Below are 25,506 nucleotides of genomic sequence, written 5' to 3'. Positions count from 1 at the left end.
ACTTTATGCCAGGTAACTGAGGCTGCAAGGGAATAAGGCAGGAGACTTTATTGACAGCATGGTGATCTTATTATTAGGTTGATGGAGAAGACATGAGAGCAGCATATCACAGAGGTGAAGGGCAGGGCTCTGAAATCAAGGCTGCCTGCATTCATGTCCCACCCATACCACGTGACCTTGGGTGAATGACTTAACCTCTCCTACCTTTAGTTTCTTCTTTTGTATAATGCAGTAATAATAATAGTATCTACCTCAAAATATTGTTCAGAGAATTAAAAGATTTAACGCATGGAACATGCTTAGCCCAATGCTTGACACCCAGTAGGTGTTCAATAAAAATGAGAGCTAACATTACTGAATGCTTATTATCAATGTTAGCCACTGTCATGTTGGGAGCTTACAGTGCTGGGGCAATTCATAAGGCAGAGCTGGGAAGAGATAGAAGACAGTGTGATTTACAGGGCAGGAAGGGGAAGAGTGGGACCAGTAAAGGGGCTGATGGAGTGATGCAATCAGGTAATCAGGTAATTTTACTCAGCTTGGCCAAGACACAGCTAATTCAGATGCTGAATTCTGCAGCATCTTTGAGGGATGGAGCTAGCAGAGGATAATATATTTCCCGAAATAATCACTACCAACTACCTGGTTTGGGTAAGTGTGGTTACCAGGGCAATTAATTCAGCGTCATTCAGCTGGTTAAGAGGAAACTGTACCCAGATAATCATATTCCCCACCACCTGTACCTGAGGCCAGCCAAGAACTCCATGACAGCATTGTAGTTGCCCATGTTCCAGCAGCATTTGGCCACATGCACCAAATATGAGAAGACTTCCCGCTTCTCCTCCATGGAGCCCGCGGTGAGGATCAGCCACGTTACCCAGGAGCTCACCTGGAAAATGCAAAGAGGGGCATCCACTGAAACTTTGTCCCGGAAGCTTGGTAAATATTTTTTTTTACAAGAAAACGGTTTTTCTCTTTTTAAAAATCAGTGTAGGGTTAGGAAATGAAGGACTCAGCCAAGAGATTGACGTGAAGCTCAGCTCTGTCACTGCTTTGCAATGGGATTCTGGGAAACCACTTCACCTCTCTGTACTCCTCATCTTCATCTTTCAAATAAGAAGGCTGAAAGGTAATTCATAAAATCCCTCTTGATCTATAAAATTCCACGAGATTAAGTCCTAAGGATAATCTTGATTTAAATATATTTGATTGATGGACAGCAAGATTAAATGCAATCAATGCACTTAGCACAAACGAAAGACCATTTATCAAGTAGTAAAATACATGAGATCATATATTATGTATTATGATACATAATATTATAATATCATATATGTAAAAAGGCAGAAATACATGTATTTTTGAACCGTCTTTTACAAATGCATTCTCTATTATGTTCCTCAAATGACTAAATAATAATGAGAGGAACAAACACTTATATAGCACTATGTGCCAGGAACTGTTCTAAGCACTTTACATAAGTTAACTCACTTATGTCTCACAACAATCGTAAGAGTCAGGGACTATTATTCTCCTCATTTTGTAGAGGAGGCAGCTGAGGCACAGAAGGCCTAAGAGACTTGCTCAAGGTCCCCAACCAAAAGGTGGCAAAACGTGCATTAGAACTGAGGTGTGTGTCCCCGAGGTGGCACTATTCACCACTCACTCAATGCCTAAAGTGTATATGCCACCTCTACTGTCCTCCAGCTCTAGGCTTAACTTATTCTAATGTGACTTGTTTTTTCTACCACACAGACTGGAGTATGATATTAATAGTAATCTACTACTACAGTCCCCCCTTTATGATCTGCAGCCTCAAAATCCTCTGCTGAACCTCTAAGGTTATTTTGCTGCTACCTAGACTTTGGTGCTTGGACACTCGTGTTCACTTAAGTTACTTTCTTTGGCTAATGTCTGGGCACATTTGTTAACAAACCAAAGCTTTGGTTTCAACCCCACATGGCCATTAGCTGCGTTTAGTTCAGCAACAGTGCTGAAACCCGGGGAGCAACTCATTTCCCCGGCCTGAGTGTGGGTGAGGCCTGAACGCAGAGGTCATGGTGACCCATGACAAATGCAGGAAGAAAAGAGTTCAAGGTCTATGGCAGGCTGCCCCTCCTCCCCCAGTCAATAAAATGATAGGAATGAATGGTATTTAGTGTTGGCAGAGGGCAGTCCAACCCCACTTTTTCCAGATCAGGAATCTATGGCTCATGGGAGAGTGACTTTCCAAGGTCACAATTCTAATTGATGTCAAAACTAGGACTCCCACTCTGGTGCTCTTTCATCTGATGAAGGATGACAGTTTCTTTAAATTTGGCACTGCTTAGGTCCTTCTAAGCACTCAATAAGGGCTTCACATTTGAAGACAGAGCTGGAATAAAAGGAGAAGATACCGAGAAGAGTACCAAAAAATGATTAAAGTAGTGAAAAAAGCAGAACAGAAGAGACTGAAGCTGAACACCTCTTTCCTCTCCCCACCCAGAAACAAATAGGGAAATAGTAGCCACAGGGAGTTTCAGCGATAAAACAGCTTCCTACTCTGGTACCAGCCAGCAGCACTGCAGTAATAATCTGCCTCTTCCCTTCTGAAATCGGCTAAAGCAAAATGTGATGGGCTGCCTGCCACCCCTGAGGCCAGCCCCAGCCCAGTGGGCTCCAAGCACACACCTCTGATCTCTGCCGGCTCTGAACTTTGCTGGGCCCTCAGGCAAAACCAGGAGAAGAGGTCTGGACTCAGCTCCCTAGGATGAGCCCTGGTCCAGATACCCTGCAAGGAATTGAGAGCCTTTGGGGAAGATAACCATCAGTTCCGATCTCCTGTGACTGACTGCTTTGAGTACACAGGAACCCTTGGGATTCCCAGAGCCAGCCACTCTCGAAGCTATGGGCAGTCCCTTGCTCAGTGTCTCCATGCCTTGTCCTCTTACCCAGTTTACCCAGTAAACAGTCACCTCCGTGAAACTCTGGCTCACTAGAGCAAGACATTATTTGGCCAATAGCGACTGAGTGCCATTAGTGCTTCTGTCCGAGTCTTCCTTTAGTGTGATCCGCTTTTGGTGAGCCCTATCATGCTGCAGGAAATCACCAGTGAACACTTAGAATCATAAAATCATCGACTCTTTGAGCTAGAAATTCAAACCCATCTCTTAACAACAACAATAACAAAAGAAATCTTGGAAAGTTCAAGTGGTTACTCAAAGATACCCAATTCATGAGTTCTTAAGGCCTATGGCTAGATTCTTTCTATGTCTTTAGCTCTTTTTCTGTTGAAATTGACGGCAAATCAGTGTCTCTGGAGTCATTGTTCGTTCAGGCTATCCTGGCACCACACAGTAACTTATTAGTCCAGGGGCCTGAAAGGGTTAAGTCATCGTGGCCTGGACAGGCCTGCGTCACAGAGCAGGTGCAGACCACCACATGTTTTGTGCCTCCATCCTGACCATGCATCCAGATTTATTTCCTATCAGTCAAACCATTTTCCATATACTTTCCCACAATGCTAGGAAAAAAATAGCGATACCGTATTTCACATGGAAACCTAATTTAAACCAACTGTTCCATCTCCGAGCGTGAGTCCCCAGGGCCTGGTTGTTGAGATCATGTAAGCACTCTTATCATAAACATAAACACACACACACACAGCGCCCAACATCTGCTTACCGACTTCAGGGACAATTCTCATCACAGCCTAATATAGTCATAATTTCACAGGTATTAAACGATCAGAGTGTCATCACTAATTACGGAAAATAAAAGACACAAAAACGAAACAAGGATTCAGCGATGATGTAAAATGTTGCCTGAAGCATAAAGGGTGGTCACATTTACTAAGTAGAAAATGGGGTGTGTTGCCAATCCAGAAAGAATTTCAGGACACTGAAATCACACAGGAAAACAAAAATCGCATACATATAAAGTCCTACGACTCAGTCATAGGGAGCACCACCAGAGTAGAAAGGTGTTAGATGTAACAGCTTATCTTGATTTATTTCAACGGTCAGCACACAATAAAGAGAGAACCTGGCCCCCAACCTAAGTCTTCCAGAGTTCCTCCCAGAGGCTCTGTGCTCACTCTGACGACCCTGACCCCTTGGTACATGCCTATAACTCCTCCACAACTGCTGCCCCCAAATGTTTTTGCCTTCCTTCACTTGTCTTTCTCAGGACTCTTAGGTCTCGCCAAATGGAACAGCTTGCTCTCTCTCTCACATCAAATACCTTATTGGCAACACACAAGCTCAGTTTGGAAGGAACGTTCTTGCTCCGTGTAAAATGACCTTTCCTTGCTCCACCGTGTCTTGCCCGTGTCCTGTGTAAAGCTGAATTCTTACTTGGCCCACCAGGGCCCTGTCTGTCCTCCAACTTCACCTTGGCTCTCCCCACCATCCCTGCTTTTAGCGGGTGTCCAAGGCTTTTTCCCAACTCAGGGATCTTGTACTGGTTGTTCCTTCTATGAAGGCTTCCTCTACTCCCCCACCTTTGATTTAGCCAATGCCTACTTATCCTTTAGGCAGAACTGCCCTTAGACGCAGAAATCAGAATCCCTGCCCGGGACCCAGTGCTCTAGAAGGCCCACGCTGGCTCATTCAGCTATGCCCCTCTCCAGAGTGAGAAGCCTGTGTGGTGTGGGGAACATGTCTGCCCACCGGCTGTGCGCCCCCTTCCAGATCATTCAGCCCTTTAGACTCAGGACTCCCAAATTCCCTGTCCAAACAGCCCCAAGCCCACATCTGGGCCTGCAAGGGGACTTTCATCTGGATCATTCCTCGTAGATCATAATTCTAGGCCTGAAGGCTGGCCAAGGGGCAGTTGTGTGTAGATGGAGTTTGAACTTGAGACCTGAGGAGTCCACACACAGGCATATGAGCCAGGACGGAAAGAGAAGGTGGGCAGGCCATGGGCTGGGGCCTCCTTTGTACTTCGTCCCAGCTCCTCTAAAGTCAAGGGCAGGGCTGTCTTTAGGGATCTGATGAAAGCATCACTTTCTTGAGTAGGCCTGCTCTGACATCCCACCTAGACTAGGTCCTTATGCTGTGCATTATGTGATGCCCCTATGTCTCCTTGACCGCAGACCTCCTGAACAGTTAGCCTTGTGTTCCCTAAAAGGCAGATATCTGTTCTGCTGTGCTCACCAGCAGCAGTATCCACTGCCAGTGCTTAATGAGATTTGGTGAATGAGTGGATGTGACCTCCCCTAGGAAGGCTTTTCCGATCGCTCACCTAGCACCTCCCATTCGACTTCTTCTGTTTCTCTTTGACTTAATGTTAGACCTTGAGTCCAACATTCCGTCTGCACTTGGATTCTCACTGCTGCATGGATTTGTGTCTGGTTTATTTTTGTTACATTTGTGTGCCTGACTCTTTCACATGGATCTGTTCTGTCTACCCCACCATCCTTACGTCCTCAAGGACAGAGACCATCTTTCCCACATCTCCAGTGTGGGGATGCTCAGTGGCTCTGACCGACAGGCAGGCCACCCAGAGTCCCAGGAGGCCATGGGCAGAGAGGATTCTCAGCCCCCAGATGGTCAGGGATTATATTTGGGAAAAGGCCTGAATGCTTCCTACTACTGTTCCCAAGTCCAGAAAAACGGGACAAATGACTTTCTGCCAAAAAGTTTTTTTTTGACTATGCTAAGCAGAAGTTGTCCTAGAAAGATGATCCTTTTAATGGGTATCTGGTCACCCTAACTGCAAAGGCTGGGCTCAAATGGTGAAATCTAAAGAAGACAGTGGCAGTCTAGACAAAGCGACTCTGAAGTAGTTTATGTGAGTACACATCTACACCTGCCCTCCATGGGGCTTTACTAAAACAACCCGTGAACTAGAGTGTGTGGGCATGCACACGCACACAACACATTGGCAGCCACACACACCCACCCCCGCCCCCCGCCCAGGCAGCACTCCACAACGTGGAGCACGGGCACCAGAATCTCTGGTGGTGGTAGAGTGTTTGTGCAAATGCAGATTCCGAGGTCTCACCCAGACCCGGAAACCAGACTAAGATCAGGGCCCAAGAATCTGCATTTTTAGATGACTCCCTGGTATTTCTGACTCACACTTAAATGAGAACTATCCCAGGGGTTCAGCGTCCCTTTCTGTACCCTGAGCCTCAAGTCCGAGCTCAGGCATCATGTCTGTCGTACCAGGCCAACACTGTAAGTCACCGGCTCCGTAACTGCACTGGAGACTGGGGTTGTGACCCATGTGGAACTAGGAAGAGAAGCCAGAAGGAAGGCAGCACCGCACAGCGGTGGAGAACACAGGCACCGGAGTTGAGAGAACCTGTGTTCAGCTTGGGTTCCACTGTTGCCTTGTGCATGTCCCTGAGGCAAGCCACCCAACCCATCAGTCTTAACTCCCTCTTCAGTAAAATGGGAATAATAATATTTTCCTCAACAAATTATCGTGGGGGAGAAACTGCAGACTGTTATCTAAAGATCTCAACATGATGCTTGGTGTGTGGTTAGGGGCTCAATAAATGTTTACTATTGTGACTGCTGCTGCTGCTACTACTATTAACATTGTTACCTGAATTGTAAAGGAGCTGAATTCCAGGAAACAGAATACAGAAATCCAGAAGAAAGGAATGTCTAAGCACCAATTCTAACCTCGACAAGGCTGGACCAGGAAGAATCTGTGATTGCCTTGAGAAGGGTTTGTGCCCTGAGCACAGCCTTTCCTAACAGAAGGGTAACACACATTTCCTTTTCTTTTCATTGGAATCATAAACTGCAAAGATATGAGCCTGGAGCTATCAACAGCTGTCTTTGCCACAATATCAAGAGAGCTAACATGAGAATGAAGCCAACACAAAAGAAAGATGAAGATGGATTCCTGAGGACATTAGTCAGATTCCTAGATCCAGCCATACTTGAAGCCCTCTGAAGATGCCATGTATATAAACCAAAAAATTTCCTTTTTTTCTGTTTGAGCAGGTTTGAATTGAGTTGCTGTTACCTCGCAACTGAAAAAAAGAGCCTTGACAAATATATCTTGGCTTGAGATGACCCTCTCTCTTCTAACAAACACTTACTGAGTAACTACTACATACTGTACACCATGCTGGATACTAATAAACAAGACAGACATGGTCTCTGCCCCTGGGGAGCTTGGCGCCTCATGGAGGAAAATAACATAAGTAATTAAATAGTAGTATGGTTGATATTATGATTGGGTAAGTACCAGGTCAACTTTACCCATTTATATGCTACCATCTTTGGAAGTCCGGTCTTTCTACCACTCCTTGGTCCCAGTTGCCTTCCCAAAGCACTTATTTATAACTCTATAACAGTGTTTATTCTTTCCACAAACAGTTACTGCATGACTAGGAATTTGCCAGGAACTATGCTAGGCATGGGGGCAGGAAGGCTGGGAGTAAGTATAAGAAAAGGAAGAGCATGCTCTGCCTTGCAGTGAAGTCAGTTGCATATATGTCCACCTTCTCTAAACTGTCAGCTCCTGAGGATAGAGACCATGGTATTTGGCCACCTTTCTACTTTTTGCAAAATGTCTTGCCCATAGTTTGCAAAAAATACTTGTTTATTCTCAAATTCTTCAACTATAAATTCCCTAAATACTTGGAAATCAGGTTCTAAATTCACGGGAATTATTTACTGTTTTCAAATCAACTGGGGGAAATATTTTGACTTAGGTATGCAAACACCATTTCTAGTTAAATGGACTGCAGAGAATTGCCAACAGCCATATCTTCCACTCTCTTATCGTACTCAACTGAATGGATCATTCATTCTGGCATTCAAGAGTAAGCCTCGGGGCCAGCCTGGTGGCACAGCGGTTAGGTTAAGTGCACGGCGGGCCTGGGGTTCGCAGGTTCGGATCCATGGCACCGCTTGGCAAGCCATGCTGTGGTAGGCGTCCCACATATAAAGCAGAGGAAGATGGGCACGGACGTGAGCTCAGGGCCAGTCTTCCTCAGAAAAGAGAGGAGGATTGGCAGCAGTTAGCTCAGGGCTAATCTTTCTCAAAAAAAAAAAAAAGAAAAAGAAAGAGTAAGCCTCATTTCATGCATATCCTCCCCTTTTGTCAAAGTACTTATTGATAGCCCTAGAATAGAGTCTTTGTTATTTCATCCCATTTTAAGAATGGCATTAAAACCCATGGCTAGGAGTTTATATAAAAAATCTTGATAGAAGTGAGCTGTTAGCTCCAAACTATCGTGATGTGATTGTGGGGTCATTTATGAATGAATTTCTTTTTCTCTCTGCCTGATTTTAATAGTCCTTATCACAACAACAGCTTCCACGTATCAGGCATGGAGTTGTGAGAGGGACACTGCTTATCCCATTTGATCCTCCCAGCCCTACACGGCTGGTACTAATCCTGTTCCCATTCTACAGATGAGGAAGTGGCTAATCCAACTTGTCCAAGGTTACACCACTAGGAATGGACCAAATCAAAAGCTTGTGCTTTTAAACTACCATGCTTTACCACCTTCCATTTTCTCTTGTGGGCATTAGACCAAAGAATGAATTAATTACAGCTTTTAGCCCTGATAGCTACCCTGATCTACTGAGCAAAGAAGTGCCTCGGTAAAGACTATGGGGAGCCCAGCTCAAAGGTCTGAGAGATGAGCAGAGTCACATCCCCTTTAGAAGCAGAATGTCAGCATCCTGAGAGGTCACAGAGAATGTGGAGTAGGTGCTTGCCGGTTCTGTCACTCAGCTAAAATTCTAAGTTTTCTATGACATGCAAATAGGACCGAGTCCTCCTGAATTAGAGTCTGGAAATAGAAGGCATGTATGGGAGAAGACTATGAGAGATTCCATCCCTGTGGCTCTGTCATGGAGATAGCCAGGTGTCCCAGGCAGAGGTTTGAGAGAGTCAGGAGATGCCCCCAAGAAACCTGCTTCTCGAGCTGCTGCCACCGCTGGAGTGGCCTACCCGCTTCCCTTGGGCCCTGCAGTCTCTATGCTCCAGCTAAGCTGTGGGACCTTCAGCAAATATATACTCGTGAGCAGATCTTTATTGAGTGCCCACCCTCAAGGAGCTCACACTCCAGTGGGCGCTGCTCTGGACACTGGGGCACGCAGTTAGCAAGGCAGACACTGTTCCTGACTCCCAGGAGACGTTGGCATCTTCGCCGCCCAGCACGACCGGTCCCTTCTTGTCCCAGCTGTGTCCGGCTTCCATGGGGGCTCTCCTTCACCTCTCCTCCCTGGGGATCTCAACTGGACAGTGCCAGTGGGCAATGAGAGTCTGACTCTGTCATAGGCTGTGTTTGCCCTTTTCTGACATCAGAAAGAATAATAATATCAAATGCTCTTATACAGTCTACTTAAACAGACTGTTTTAAGTACTTAATGTGTTAACTCATTTAATCCTACAACAACTCAATGAGGTATATGTCATTACAACCCCATTTTATAGATGAAAGGGAAGCACAGAGAGGTTTAGTCACCCACCCAATGTCAACAGCTACTAAGTTGTGGAGGTGGGATCCCCCAACCCAGGCAGCCCAGCCCCAGAGCCCATGCTCACAATATTGTCCTCTGCTGTCACAAGCTGGTTCTTGAATGCTGGTGTTTCTTGGGGCTCTTGGTTCTTCTTAGATTTCTTCTTGTGCTACATCCTCTCCCTAGATAATTTCCTTCATGTACTGAAGTTTTACCCACCTCTCTGCTGCTGTCTCTGAATATCCACCTATTGTCCTGTATATCCAAGGATTAACTGGACATTTCCACCTAGAGGGCCCAAAGGCTCTGAAAGCTCACCCCGACCCCAATCCTTGACTACTGCTTTACCTTCCGTTCCCACATCTGATTGGTTGTCAAGTAGCCCAGATGTCACGTCCTCCAGGAAGCCTTTCTTGAACCCTCATTTGGCTAACCAGTCCTCTTCTCTAACATAACTTTATCATTGCACTGTGACCACTTTCCCCCAGGGCCCGGGCACTGGAGTTTGAGCTTCTTCAAGGCAGGCATTGTTTTACTCATTCATTTCCCAGCACAGCTTCCAGCATGAGGGCTAGGTGCTCAATAACTTTTTTTTTGAGTCACATACAGAGCACAGCAGCCAACCCCCTGTTGCTGCTGCCCTTCTCAGAAGAGTGTCCACGCATCTGAGTGCCTGGGGCATACGGGGGCTGTCATAGAAGAAGTGAGGCTGACACCCCCATTCGATAATCATCTGCCAGCTTGCTCTTCACCCAAGAGGCTCAAGAGACTAGTGCTGGGGAAGGACATCCAGGGAGCCATGACATAGAAGGCCTGTGGGTAATTTAGCCAATGTCTGGAAGATTCCACTTTCCCTGAGATAATTGGGCGTCAGAGGATGAGGGTAGTGGTGGCCTTCTCATCTGCTCTGGAATGGGTTGGGCCCATTCTGAGGTACCCTGAATGATGGACAGGTGAGGTACCCTGAGTGATGGACAGGTGAGGTACCCTGAGTGATGGACAGGAAATGGCCTCCCTGGTGACTCAAGTCTCCTGGATGGGGAAGCCACTGGCCACAAGCCACATTGCTTGGGAAAAGGGGAAGAGTAAAGGTTATCTTCCAGGTTCTGAGACATGCCGTGAATCACTCTGGGCCCCAGTGCAGGTGGATGCCGGTCACAGGAAAGTATAAGTGAGCCCAGCAAGTCACTAATTTACTCAGAGAGCCCAATGGCAAATGTATGCTGACTGCAATGCAGATGGTGAGCGGGTAACAGGGGACTAACAAGTAAACCAACACTAATGATCAAGCAGGAAGGAGAGAATGCATGGAAATAAAATGCTTTGGGTGTGTTGGCATACGGTCCCCTGAAGACAAATCTCTGTGCAGAAACAAAGCATACTGGCACCCCATCAAGATCAATTACATCCTGGCCCTGCTGGACACTGGTAGATGTCATAGATCATTAAGAAGAAGATAATGAAATCTGCTGTCTGTGCAGTACACATGCGGAGGGGTGAGCTTCTGGAAATGAATCTTCTAGGGGAGAAATCTGATGAAAACCAGAATTCTGTCTCTTCAACTTCTCTGTTCCAACAGGAAGTGGTGGGAGGAGGGCGTGTCATGGTGAGAACATAGGATTTGGAGCCAAATAAATGCAGGTTCTTTTCTTGGCATCGCTTTTCACTATTTCTGTGACCTTGAGCACGTTTCTTACCTTCTCTGAGACTCAATTTCTTACCCATAAAAATGGGAATAATAAATGTCCTAAATGTCCTGTATCCTAAGGGGTGTGGTGACTAACAAGAGAGACAATACATGGGAAGGGCCCCAGTGCTCAGAGCAGAGTACAAACTCAATAAATGTCAACTGATATGGATAACTAAAAAAAATAATAATAAGCAGCTCCTTCTCCAAGAGGCAGTCTTCGTAGAAGAGGTGGGTCTTTCTATCACAGTGCCAGCTGCCCTTCTCTGTTTAGCAGGGAGAGACTTACCGTAGACTAAACCCTCAGAAAGAATGATCCTTCATTTCTTTTAAAGAGGCCAGAAAGGAGAGGCAGAGGGAAGGTGGTAAAAGGAAAAGAAAAAATTCAGAAAAAACATTTCAATAGAAAGCCTAAGCAAAATTGGCGGGGAGGGGTGGGAATAGGACATGAGGAAGGAGGGCCTGGTGAGGCCTGAGGAAGCGGGGACATGTGGGGATGGTTTGCTAGAAGGGACGTGCTTGGAAAAATAGTAGTGAGTCATAAATAGGTTCTAAAAGGGCAGTTGCCCTGAGAACCTGGGGCCCTCTGTCCACGAAATGCCAGGTGCACTAGCCTGCAATTACATTTGACCAAGAGTAGGATTAAATGGCAGCATGTGACATCAGCCATTTTGACATCTTTCTCACTTTGTGAAAAGGAGGTCATCTTTTTTGGGGAAAGAATAGATCCCAATTCTGAATAAAACCCAACAGGGCTGTACATGTAAGGGAAAAATTCTAGGATGCCTCACTAACTACCTAATCTATAAAAATAAACGAGTGTCCTGTGATGATATCACATAACTGGTTGAATGGTAACTGCCCTGGTGGAGCAAAGCAAAGAGCTTGAGACTGACAGTTGAGAGCACAGAAATTCAATTCGGGAAGTCAAACAACTGCCCAGTGGCCTGGCTCCAGCACTGCCAAGCTGTACTTGATACTTCATTTGTCTTGCTTGCCGTCTGGCATGCTTATTCGTGTGTGCCAGCCCCTCAGCAGCTTTAGATTTTGAAATCTTGACTTGCAAGTGTTGATGTGCCAATTTTGAATTATTCCCATGTGTTCTGCATACCATAGGTGCTCGATAAATATTCCAGCAGCTGTCATTATCCCTTTCGGCTCTGAAGACCCAGATAGAGATAGATCAGCAATGTTTTGTGGTAATGTTTCCCAAACTGTGTTCCAGGCACATCTTCTACCAGATGTTAACTATTTTGTGAAGCAAGTGTCTGGGGCCATAAGAGTTTGGGGAATGCTGAGATAAATTAAGATTTCTTCACTGGCAGGATTTCTTGAAGCTTTAAACATGCTAATGTGCATGGTAAATCTCCAAGAAAGAGCTAACATTCAGAGTTCCCCAAATTCTTGTGACCATGTGATACATTTTTCAAAGGAACACTAACATCTAGAAAGACCCTGGAATATTGGCTCTGGGTCTCTCCAAGCTCCTTTAGCCTGGAGTGGATATAGCCAGAGGCTCATCTCCACTGGCAATTCTGGAGACCTTTTCCTGCATCTGCCAGACCTGAGAACACATCTCTTCATCTCTAGGAACTGCACAGCGGGAGTGGACTTTGAGAGGTGGAAATAGTCAGAACGGCAGCATATGGTTTTATAACTGGTGGCATAAATTCAGAGTTTATATATCATTGGGGGAATTCTAAAACCAAGACACAAGGAAGATTTTCCTTATAATCCAAAATGAAGAGAGTAAGGCAGATAGGCAACTGCTATTTCATAGCCAAGGCTGTCATGAGGAAAAAACCTCAGAGAGCAGCAGCTTTTAGCCATGTGGTTTTACTATATAATGTGACAAGTGACAAATCAAAGGACCTTAGAGGTTATTTAGCCCATTTCCATTATTCTATAGATGAAGAAAACAAGAATCAGAGAGGTTAGGTGACTTGTTCAAGGTCATCCAGGTGGTCAGTGGCAGTGCCAGGGCTAGACACCAGGTCCCTTGACCTCAGGACATCCTAAAGTCACAACCTGCTGGGCTTCTGTTATCTCTGTGAAGAGGATTTGATGCACTGCGGCCCCTCCTGCCCTCCTTCTCTGTGGGTCCTCAGAGGCAGGCTCACCTGGGTGAACAGGTGGTGCAAGCCAGGAAGGAGCTAACCTGGTCTGATGGTGAGAAGGAGGAGGAGGGCTGGGAGCTGTACGAATTGCCAAAGACACTAACTCAGGTAGCCTAAGAGAGGGTGGCAGTGGGTCCTAGTTGGGCAAAACCCGAGGAACAAAAGGGAGAAGAGCCAGGCAATGAAAATGAGAGTGTCCAGCATGGGGTCTGCCACGTCACAGCCCCAACAGGCAGCTGACCTGCCTGCAGCATTTCAGACAGGCTGGGGCTTGAGCTTTTCCTCCAGCTTCAGCCAGAGAGGGGACTCCAGCTGTGCCCTGCAGACCAGGTTACGGAAGGGAAAGGGCCCAGGAGCATGGAGATTTGGGGCAGAATTCTAGAAGGGAGGCTGGAAGGAAAATAGGGGAGAAATAAATAAAAGAAGTCAGTGCAGTTACTATTTGTCTTTATTAGGGATGGCGAGAGAAGTCAAAGGAAGAAGAAAGAAACCTCTTCTGCTTCCGTGAGGACAGGAGGCAGGCAGAAAGAGCCCTTCCAGGAAAATTTCTGCCAGGATCTGTGTTTCTGGAAAGGAGAGAGCAGCTGCTCACTGGTGGCAGCAGCGCATTAGAGGCTGGGGACCCTGATGATCAGCTCCATGGTCACAAACCCAAGGCTAGGAGCTGCAGAAATTCACAGCTTTGGATGTGGGGAGCTGAAGTGAGCTTCAGACCAGCAGAGGAGTGGGATTGACCCTGCAGACTGCGCCATGCGGCCGGCCGGGCTTGGCAGGGATTTTGCTGAGTGGGGTGAAGTCAAGGCTGCTGCTCTTCTTCAAGAGAATCAGTTAAAGAAGTTTGGGGGTGTTGACAGTTTTTGAGGGTGCATTGACAGTTCCTGTAAAAGTGACAGACCTGTCTGGGGTCTGGAAGCTGGTTATTTAAAGGTTACACCGAGCCACGGCAAGAGGAGACAGGGGCCAAACACCAGCCTTGCTTCTCCTGTAGCAAGAGGGTGAGTTCTAACCCCAGAGGGGTAAAGACATGTTTGATATCTGGCTCAAGAAATCTCTTTCGAGGAGTATTTACTTGGAACATGCTTAGGGTATAGATGACAGAGACTGAAAAGTGAAAAACACCATTCAAGCATTAGAAAGTGACACACCTTATACCAAAAAACCCCCCAAACCAAACCAAAACAAGACCGTGTTTTTGGGCTGTTGATTGACAAATACTCCTTACTAGATGCAGCAAGGGGGAAGCCCACGTTTGAAGTCAGAGGTGCTGGATTCAAGCCTCAGTTTTAACATTCACTGACTGTGTGACACTGGGCCAAGAACTTAATCTCTCTCCTACTCCTTTACTTTATCGCAGGCCTATGAGCAACATCTTCCCTCCAGAAGGGTAGGAATAAGGAAATAAGGTGGAAGTGCCTTATATACTTCTAAGCACAGTAGAAAGGTTAGCCAGTTTGACTAATGGGCACATATTCAATGAGATCGAGATATGGCATTTGGTTTAGCGAAGCACCTACATTTAAAGTGGTATTTCTTTGAACTTAGAAATTATAGTTTTTTATTAACATCTAAAATGTTTCCCTTGCTGTTCCACTGTACAGCTGCTCCCTGACTCTCTGCTCCACGGTGGGACAGGAGAGCATCACGTCTGAGACTCATGCATAGAATGTGCCTCCATTACATACAGCTTCAGTCTTTAAATTCTATATTTTTATATCTTTCCTAGGGCAGGGAAGAAATTAGTAAAGGAAGGTGCTTTTTATGTCCATGAGGTACTACAGATAAACTGACAGATGCTAACAAGAAAGCAAAAGCAAATTTTGGTATGAGTTGAAGAAAGCTGAGTTAAAGAATATCTGAAAACGAGATATTTTCATATAAAGTTGACTAAAAGATTTCTTCCTATTTTTTTCCTAATTTTCTAAGTACTGGAATACAGTCAAAAACTTAAATGTTTTAGTCAGATATTTTTCTTTCTTTTTTTTTCTTATCTTTTCTTTTTTTTTTTGAGGAAGATTAGCCCTGAGCTAACTACTGCCAGTCCTCCTCTTTTTTGCTGAGGAAGACTGGCCCTGAGCTAACATCCGTGCCCATCTTCCTCTACTTTATACGTGGGACGCCTACCACAGCATGGCTTGCCAAACGGTGCCATGTCCGCACCCGGGATCTGAACCAGCGAACCCCGGGGCCACAGGGAAGCAGAACATGCAAACTTAACCGCTGTGCCACCGGGCCAGCCCCTAGATATTTTTCTGAAACAAAGTTGGTATGCATAATTTTTTTTCTTTTAACTCTAAATGAATAGACTGCAGCCTTTGATCAAATATATCCAACACCTGTAGCGTATAAACTCAGGCCCAATTTCCTAAAAATGCTGGACATGTTTTAGTATTTTAATGATAAAACCCAGATGTCTTGTTTTACATGCCCTGGAAGAAAAGAAACATACAACCTTACAAAGAACACTCACCATTTTAAATCTGATTAAACTCTATGCCAAACAAGGACTGGAAAGAGTATGATGTTTGTACAAACAATCTTTTAAAAAGTATTTTTCAAATCCACTTAAATGTTCTGGAAAACTCCTGAAATGTGAACCAGCAATATTTATTTACATTCCACTGCTGCACTGGAGTATTAGTTTGGGGTCACGTCCTGGTGCTCAGAGTCCTGGGGATGATTAGCTTGAGTCTCCATCTGTGTTTCACGGCCCACGTGGAATGAACCCTACTTTGGTCATTTACACTTATGACAATACCATTTAGAGCCTGTGATTCCTAAATGTGGCTTGGTATCAGAACCACTAGCAAGAGTTTCTTAAAAAATACCTAAATGCAGGGGGCTGGCCCCATGGCGCAGTGATTAAAGTTTGGCGTGCTCCACTTTCGTGGCCCATGTTTGTGGGTTCAGATCCCAGGTGCAGACCTACAGCACTTGTCAGTCTCACTGTGGTGGTGACCCACACACAAAGCAGAGGAAGACTGGCACAGATGTTTGCTCAGGGCTAATCTTCCTCAAGTGAAAAAAGAGGGAGATTGGCAAAAGACGTTAGCTCAGGACCAGTCTTCCTCAGCAAAACAAAAACAAAAACAAAAAGCAAAAAACCCCACCTAATTGCAGATTTCACTGTTTAGTGTCTAATTCAGCAAATTGGGTTGAGGGGGGTATACGAATCTGTCCTTTTAAAAAGCATTCCTAAGTGATTCTGATAAAGCCTTCTATTTGGGAACTGCTGATCTGAGGCCCTGGCCATTCTCAAACTTAACTGTGCATAGGAATTATTGGGGAATTTGGCAAAATGCAGGTTCTGATTCAGCAGGTCTGGGGTGGCAGTCTGGGTGGAAGGTTCTGCATTTCTAACAAGTTCTCAGATGATGCTGAGGTGCTGGTCTGGGGAACCACAAATTAGATCTCATCCTCAGGTCTCTTCAGTCTCTTCAGTCTCTTCCAATCTGGAATAGTTCTTCCATGGTTCCCTGTCTTTCATGTCCTTGAAGTTTGAAAGATTGCAGGCCTTACATTACGTAGGATGGCACTCAACCTGGGTACGTCAGATATTTCCTCACAACCAGACTTAGGAGATGCTGTTTTGGCAGGAGTGCCCCAGAGTGAAGCTGGGCTTGGCTGGGCGCAGCACGTCAGAGGGCACAGGATGTCAACACTTCACACCACTGGTAATATGACTCTTGATCATGTGGGCAGTTTGGAGTCTACCAGGTGCCTCTACCAGAAAGTCACCATTTGCCCCTTATAATTGATTAGTATTTTGTGGGGAGATAACTTGAAGCCTGCACCAAAAGCCTGCTCCTCATCAACGGTCCGTCCACCTGCCTTCCGTTGATGACTGCGGCCTGGATCAACCACCTAGCTCTACAACAGTGCCCAATGCTGATTCCTATTTCCACATTCCTTCTAGATGGATTCATTTCATGCTTCAGTAAGAATTAGCTTTCCCTTCTCCCCCATTTATGTATTCATTTACTTAAAAAATCAGCATAGACTCAAGGATTGTAATTTTTTTCACTATATTAGAATCCATGACTAGCATAATAAAGCTCATATTGTCCCAAAGTGGCTCCTGGGTCCTTTTGACATGTTTCCTACATCATTTGAGCATTTCCTTATTTTCTAGCATAAGATGTTTCAGACTTATCTTTAATTTCCCCTGCCCCAAACGTGGAATCAGCCATTTCTCCAAGAAGCCCTGGTTTCCTTTTCGTGGAGATGGTATTTAGAATCTAATATCTGTGTGCTTAATGTGTTCATTGCTCCTGGACTGTCATGCTTCTAAGTTCCCTAAGCACACAGAGCTAGATAAACACACACAACTATTTCCATATTTATTTGTGTATATATATTTAAAAGCATAAGTTTGTAAGGAAATCTACATTTCCAATCTAAATACCTTGAGGTTTTTTCTAGCCTTCCTTCTTTCTAGGTTTTTAAGTATCTTTTCCAACAGTGGTAAACTTGGCTTTCCTATATTTATCCTAAACATATTTACTTATTTACTCGATCAGTTTAGTTATTTGCTCAGAGTAACCAATCTCCCAACCATCCAGGCCTTTCTTTGGTAGACAGCCTACGGGGCCCTTCACCACCCTTCATCCTTTGACACGCATTCGATGCGCCTCTGCGTGACTCTCACGGCTGTCACCTCACCTCCAATGAGGCAGGTCTCCTCCCAACTCCTCCATGCTGGGAAAGAAAGGGAAGACCATTCATCCTTTATAAAGGATTCAACAGTGTCTTACATTCAAGCTACAATAGTTAGTAAATTCATAATCGTGAAAGCAATGTTTTTTACGAAAACATTTACTAATGAAAAAGTAAACATTAAAATAGTTTAAACACAGTGTGTGCGTGTGTGTGTGACAGCTGAACTTTAAAGTTGTAAAGAACTTTAGAGGTCACTTAATCAAATGGTTTCAAATTTGGGGGCCCCAAGACTTCGGGGGGATGCCTGGGACACGACACTGAGTAAGCAGAGCCGGTCTGGACGAAGAAAGGCTGGGAGAAGAACCGGGCAGCGTCTCTTCAAGAATATTCCCAGGGGTTCCTCAGCACAACACTTCAACACCACCAGCCTACTGCAGCCCCTCAACCTCTAACTAGGAGATGGCAGGCTTTACTGACCACTTTGCTATCTGCTAACAGCACTTCAAATTTTTGGCCACATAGATTTGACTACTGTCCGCCATTGATACATGGCCAGGAACTACCCACGGGGCTAAGCCGTTTATCTCAACAGATTTCAGGATTCTCACGTTCCTTCTGAATCATTAGGAAGCTAGATCAGAAGATTGCATTGCATGGGACTGGCCTGTCAATAACACAAATTCAGCTGTTCACAGGAAAAGCAGGATGGCTTAGATCCATATTTCTTAACTTATCCCCAAATCATTTAAGTATGGCATTGAGATGAACAGGATATATTCCCCTCCCCGACTCCCCATAATTGCAATAGAAACAGACATATCTACGTGATGATAAAAAAAAAAAAAAAAAGGAGGGAGAAACAACTGTTTTTCAATGGTAGAAGGATAAAGAGTACCCCATAGAATATAGAGCAATGAAAATGAATCAATCATAGCTACATATATCAACATGCATAAATTTCAAAAACAAGCTTTAGTGAAAGAACAAGTCAGAAAAGAATACAGACAATTTGGTCAAAACCTTCCAGAGACTTCCATATCTTCTGGGTAAAACGGACAGCCCTTACAAAGCTGTATACCATCAGGCCATCTGACCTCACCTCCAATTTCTCCCCTCAATCCCCCATGGCTTACTCCACCCCAGCCATGCTGACCTCCTTCCTGCCCCTTGAATGTGCCAGGCATGTGTGTCCCCCTCAACTCCCACAGGAGTCAAAGGCCACATGGCATTTGCACTTACTGTTCCCTCTGCCTGGATGGCTCTTCCACCAGATGTCCAGCTAGCTCACTCCCTCAATCCTTCCTGTCTTGACTTAAACATGAGTGTCTCAGTGAGCCCTTCCCTCTCCATCCTACTTAAGGTTACAATGGCCACCCCTTCCCAACACTCCCCATCCCTCTTCCCTGCTTTATTTTTCTCCCTAACACTTATCCTGCCATGTTTTACTGTCTCCACCTAACTAGAATGCAATCTCTGTGGCTACAGATTTTGTCTGCTTTTTCATTGTAGCGTCTCCGGAGCCTAGAACAGTTCCTGGCACATAGTAGGCACTCAGGCAATATTTCTGGATAAATGACTGAATGAACAAATGAATGATATTCCAAGGGTGACCTCAAGAAGCAAACAAAAGTGCTGGCTGACTGATGACAGGAAGAAGAGCTCACTTCCAATTATGCTGGATCAGAAGAGTCATTTTTGGCAGCCTGCCTCTGACACATAATTCTAGTTGAAAGATGAACCCATTTAGGAATCTGCGGGATCCATTTTGGGGCTGCTCATCCTGGAAAGGGTGTTAGGATGCTGCCCTACTTACAACAAAATGCTTTAAAGAAGCCAAAGTAATTTGTTTCCTAATCGAGAAGGCCAACTGGCCACTTCGTCTCCAGACTCTTGCTGGCTGGACCTCTCTTCTATGTTCTATTTATTTAGTCATTCAACAAATATTTATGGAGCAATGTCTGAGTGACAGCACTGCACTAGGGCTTCATGTGCATACTTTATTCTTTTTGTGGAACAGATCTTTTCAAATTTATTTGCACGCAACTGTATTTCACCTTTGTTCTCTCTTCCTCCCACTTTTCCTTCTCTTTCTCCCCTCTGACCGGGTCCCTGGTTTAACCTTTGTTATTTTAAGCAATATTGTACCTGTGTGTTATAAAAAGAAAGCCCAACAATATAGCATTCTATACAGCAGAAAAGGAACCCCCCTTCCTTCCTCCCTCACTTTGGGTCACCATAATAATAAACTTTATAGGTGAGAGAACGCTGGGGCCTAGACAGGTGGTGAAAGGGCGAACTTTCACAAATCTGAATTACTTTTATCTATAAAGGGACTTGCCAAGAATCTGAATTTTCAAAGGTCTGTAGCAAGTCACTCTTGTCAAAAGCTCGGTTGAGGCAACTGGTATTTGAGAAAGACATCCTAAGGGTCATACCAGGCATTCATTCCTTAGATTTTCTAAGCTTTATCCCTGTGCCTAAGGGATATCTAAGACTGTCAGTGAGCAACACACCTGAACTAGATTTTCTTAGCTCTCTACATGCTTATCTTTGGAGAGCTATGCTTTTTAATTACGTCCTTTTATTGAGGGTCAATAGAAAATATGGCCAGAGAGAGACTGTTTCTGCAAATGTTTTTGTCCTCAAAAATGCTCCTGAAAATTGTCCCTTTTCTGTAGGACACATACAAAAATTCCTCCCTGAGTTTAACTTGAATTTTCTGACGATCTGGTGTGTTGTTGCTTCTTTGCCTTCTTCCTCTCCTTTCTCTTTTTTTCCCTCCTCTCTGCACTCCACCTTTCTCAGTTAATGAAAACAATATAACCCATCATATCTCTCTTCTTGCCTATGCTACCAGGAAGCTCTGACCAACTGTTGAATCAATGGCATCAGTTTCCTTTTGCCTAGGCATTCTTCCTCACTTCATGCTAGCCTTTCTTGCATGATTCTAGCTTTTTCACTCCACTGTTTTTAAAAGCTTTTTGAGATCTTTTTTTCCCATTTTTTGCAAGGAGGAGGGAACTTGAACAATACATTAACAAACAGTCCAATGCTGACATTTTACAATTTACAGGTAAGGAGCAGAAGGCCCACAGAGGCTGCCTTTGCTAAGAGCCACAAACAGCTGGTTAGAGGAAGCTTTCACACCAAAACCCAAGGTCCCCACCCTTTCCACCATCCTATATTGTTTCATGTTAAAGAGTAATATTTCATCTGCCTTCATATGTTGTAGATATTCACTCAGCTTGACTTCCTTTGTGTTCTCCATCTGGGGAGAGAAGCCAAGGCTGTGGTCTATATGATCTCTCCCCCACTCATCACCATCAATGCACAAAGTTGACAGGGTCCAGGAGGGAGGGAGATGTCTTCTCACATCTTCTCTGCTTATGGAGGCCCACCTCCAGCAATGGCCATATGGTCAAAATATCTTTAGGAAACGAGGTATTTCTGAGTATGACATTTTTGTTGTGAAGTGTGGGGTCACCAAAAAGAAGGACACAATGAGTTTAATGCAAGCTGCAGAACTCTGTATTTTGAAGTTTAAAATATGGTTGTTTATACTCCCAAAGCAAGAGTGATTGATTGGATTTAAAATAACTGCCACCTAAACCATTAATATGAAGTAAAAATTCTTATTTGTACTTTTATGTTTCCTCATATGGAAAAATATGGCCAGTCTAAAGATGCATCTAGGAGTGCTAAGTTGGACAAACATTCAGAGTAGACTGACACGTGTCCATAAGTGCTTTGAGGAGGGGGCACAAGTCGAGGGAGCAGAGAGGGTGACGGAGCCCTGATGTGACTGGAGTGGCACTCCATGTGGGGCTCTGGAGGCACAGAGATGGCCCGGAACCCCAGCTCTCCCACGGGCTAGATGTGTGAACTCTGACGTGTTTTCTAAGTTCTTTGAGCTTCAGTGTTCCCATCTATAAAATGGGAACAACAGTAGCTATTCCCTACGACTGTGCAGAGAATTTAGAAGGTCACACGTGTGAAGCACATAGTGTCGTGTCAACTTGTTTAAGTGCTCAGCTAACTGTAGCTAGTGCAATTACTAAATCAGGTTAGAGCAACTATCGTAGCCAGTCAGTAACTCTTTCACTTAACCAACTAGGCAAGAATCATAAAGAAAACCCTGAGAGGACACAGCGGTCACAGACGTATTGAAGAGACGCTGGGGACATCTAGCTGAGGATAGACTTCACTCCCGGGGAGGGAGGGAGCTGCAGAGATGACAGTTTTCAGACTGAAATTGTGGCGAGCCAGACTTATGTTAGGATAAATGAAATCAATGAATAAACTCCGTACCTGGTAACTGTCTAACTCTGCTGGACTTTTATAGCTTGCAGCCAAGAGGCCAAGCTTCCTTCACATTGTCATCAAGTCATAAATGGCCAGCTAAGCAGACAATGGGCAGAGTGCCCCTGGAGAGTAATAATGGGGAAACACTACAGGCCCAAGGTCAGAGCCCAAGGAGAAGAAACTCTCACAAATTGAGTGGTTGGCAGCCCGGAGTCTTGGGGGTTGGGGTTGGGGGGCATCAGCTCCTATGGGGGGGGGGGGGGTGTGTGCGTGTGTGAAAATTTTGACTCAGTTTTGTCACAGACAGTGATTTGGATCTGAATGTAAAAACATCTTGCCGGAAACCTTCTGTTACAAGAAGCTCACCAGAAAGCAATGAAAGATTAAACTACAACATATCCTTTAAAGGCATTACAACTATCTTAGAGAAGGGGGAAAGGGATAAAAGGAATATGGGAATTTCCCATTGCTATGAAACATCTTGATTGACTGACCTAGATGGTGTAGATGTTTGTATGTGGACATATTCTACAAGTCGTGGTCATAATATAAAATATTGGGTTCTACAGCATATGTACATTGATCTTATTTGTACACTTGCTCTTGTTACTTTGAAAAGCAATCTAAATAACACTTTAGAGAATAAACGAAAACCAAGCTGGATTTTGTTTTTAACTTGCCAGAATGAGTGGCCTTTGATTTTGTGCCTGATGTTCTGAATAATTATCTGCTGGATTTTTCTTTTTTCTTTTTTTCCAATTCCTTCTCCATATTTCTTTAAGTTTTTGAAAGGAAATGCCCCCCAAATATCTACAGTCATCTTTCTCTTCGGATGTCTCAATGAGCAACATCAAAAAAATCATAATAAATGTTTCATTTGAAGCTCACATAATTCATGTCATAAAAACTTTGAAAGAACACATCTTGTTTAAAATTTCATCAAGATTAAACTGAAATTCTTCAGAGAATATCTTTCAGTGGGGCAAAGTGTTCTATTAAAACAAATGAAATTTTAGGTCTTTCTAGTCCTTCTTACTTTGTGAGGAGATATTTTTAAAAAGTAAACTTTTTATGTTAGAATATTTTTAGATTCACAGAAAAACAACAGGATAGTACAGAGAATTTACATAGACCCAGCACCCAATTTCCCTTTTCATTAACATCTTAGCTTACTATGGTACATTTGTTTTGACATACCCCATCACTGCGGTGTTTTTGACCACTTCCTTATATTCTAGCACTACCAGATGCTCCAGGTTCACCTTGTGTATTTCTTGCCCCAATTTTAGAATCAGCTCTTTCCCCAAGGAGCCCTGGTTCCTTATATCAGAGAATGATATTAGAAACCAAGATCTGGGGACTAGTACGCTTGTTGCTACTGGGGTGTCAGTTTCTTCTTTCTAGACCCTCTCAGATACTACAGCAAGGAAATAGATGTGTGTATAATGACCCGTGAATTCGTACATATCTATACATATTTCTACATGTAACCATCTGTATATTATACTAAACATTAGTGCAAACTGATGTCAAGGAGGAAATCTTTCACTAGTTGTTTCTTACACCTTTCTACCACAGAAGAAAGTAAATTTCAAAATTTGCAAAAAGTAAGTTGAAATGATTACTTTTATTGTCAGCTTCCCACCTTCCCCTCCCACCCCACTGCAATAGGACATTTTAGACAGTCAGTCCTCTTAACAGCTGCCGTCGTCCTATACCTCACCCTGGGGACACTGCCTAGCTAGGCCTGCACTTATTTCTCCCACAGCACGTCACACCGTCTGTCCTGCTGACTCTGCTCCTGCTGACTTCCATCACATAGGGTCATTTTTCTTTATCAAATTGACTCACACTTGATGATTTACATCTTGGTCATTTATCTGCTTCTGTGAAAAATTTAAAAACTGGAGCCAAAACAAACTCCAGAATGCATCTAAGGCAAAGCCTCTCACTGCTTTAGACCTGCTATAACTCGCTCTGCCAAGACGTAGGGGAAAAAAATGAAACATTCAGCTCATGTGGGAAACAAATTTGACATATAAGTGGGCGTGATCATTATCATCGTAAGCAGCAGCATTTCTTACCTGGGTATAGCACTTTACAGTTTACAAAGCACTTCTGCTTATGCTGCTCACTTTTATTTCTAACGATCCTGATAGAGTAGTCAGGCAGGGATTGCTGCTCCATTTACAGATGAAAAAACTGAGGTTCATGACAACAGGTGACAGTGAGGATGTGGAACAAGTGGAACTCTCACATATTATTGTTGGGAATGCCAAATGATACAGACACTTTGCAAAACATTTTAGTATTTATCCAAGAGAAATGAAAATCTATATTCACCTGTTTGAGAATATTTTCAATGGCTTAATTCACAATCGCCAAAAAAAAAAAAAGAAAAGAAAAGAACCCAAATGTCCTTCAACTGATGAATGGATAAATAAACTATGATAGGTATACATACAATGGAATACTACTCAGAACAAATTATTGATATGCGCAATAACAATGATGAATTTCCAATGCATTACCCTTAGTGAAAAAAGCCAAGCTCAAAAGGCTATAAGATTCCATTTGTGTGACATTCTGAAAAAGGCAAAAGGATAAAGAGAGGAATGAGATCAGTAAGTCCTAGAGGTTTGCAATAGGGTGAAGAGATGGACTACATGGGGTAAAGGGAACTTTTGGAATGAGAGAAGTCTTCTCTCTCTTAATTGTGGTGGTCATCACACAACTGTATGCATTTGTCAAAACTCAAACTGTACACCAAAAAGGGTGAATTCTACTGTATGTACATTATACTTCAATTTAAAAAGGGAAAAATGATCATGGAAACGGGGGATTGGAAAGGCAGGTTTAAAGAAGCTAACTCACCTACTAAGCAACTTGTTCATTGTCACCAAGCAGAACCAGGAATTCAACCCAGGCCTCCTACTTTCCAGTGCAGAGTTTTTCTGCTGAGAATGCACACTTGTCTAGAAAACAAGTGATTTTCTGTCTTCCCTGCTTATAGACATAATCCCTGTCAGAGTAGGAATCCTAAGCACTGACTCTCTTCTTGTCCACACTCCAGAAGTAGAGCCCTCACTTTCCCTACCCAGGACACCCATTCATACTCAAGGACTGAGAATGACAACAGTCTACACATGAAGGATGAGACTCTATCTTAATTTCATGCTTCATTGTCACAAATGTTGCAAGAAAGGATTTGAATGGGGATTTCTCCAAAAAAGATAAATATAAGTGCATGAAAAGATACTCAACATCATTAACCATTTAGGGAAATAAAATCAAAAGCACAATGAGCTACCATTTGACACCCGCT

At 44.0% G+C, this 25,506-nt stretch overlaps 1 protein-coding gene across 4 annotated transcripts in view; it reads right to left on the bottom strand.

The window, feature by feature from the left end:
- The window catches only part of PLCE1 (phospholipase C epsilon 1), a 299,107-nt gene that overhangs the window by 87,762 nt on the left and 185,839 nt on the right, over nucleotides 1–25,506 (bottom strand). For all 4 annotated transcript variants that reach the window (XM_046653787.1, XM_046653789.1, XM_046653791.1 and 1 more), the window contains exon 5: nucleotides 744–889. In XM_046653787.1, the coding sequence (XP_046509743.1) occupies nucleotides 744–889 (146 nt within the window). The remainder of the gene's footprint in view (nucleotides 1–743; nucleotides 890–25,506) is intronic.

Source organism: Equus quagga, chromosome 2, assembly GCF_021613505.1.
Source record: "Equus quagga isolate Etosha38 chromosome 2, UCLA_HA_Equagga_1.0, whole genome shotgun sequence".
In the NCBI taxonomy this organism is placed as follows: Eukaryota; Metazoa; Chordata; class Mammalia; order Perissodactyla; family Equidae; genus Equus; species Equus quagga.
This window is presented reverse-complemented; position numbering and strand designations above follow the sequence as displayed.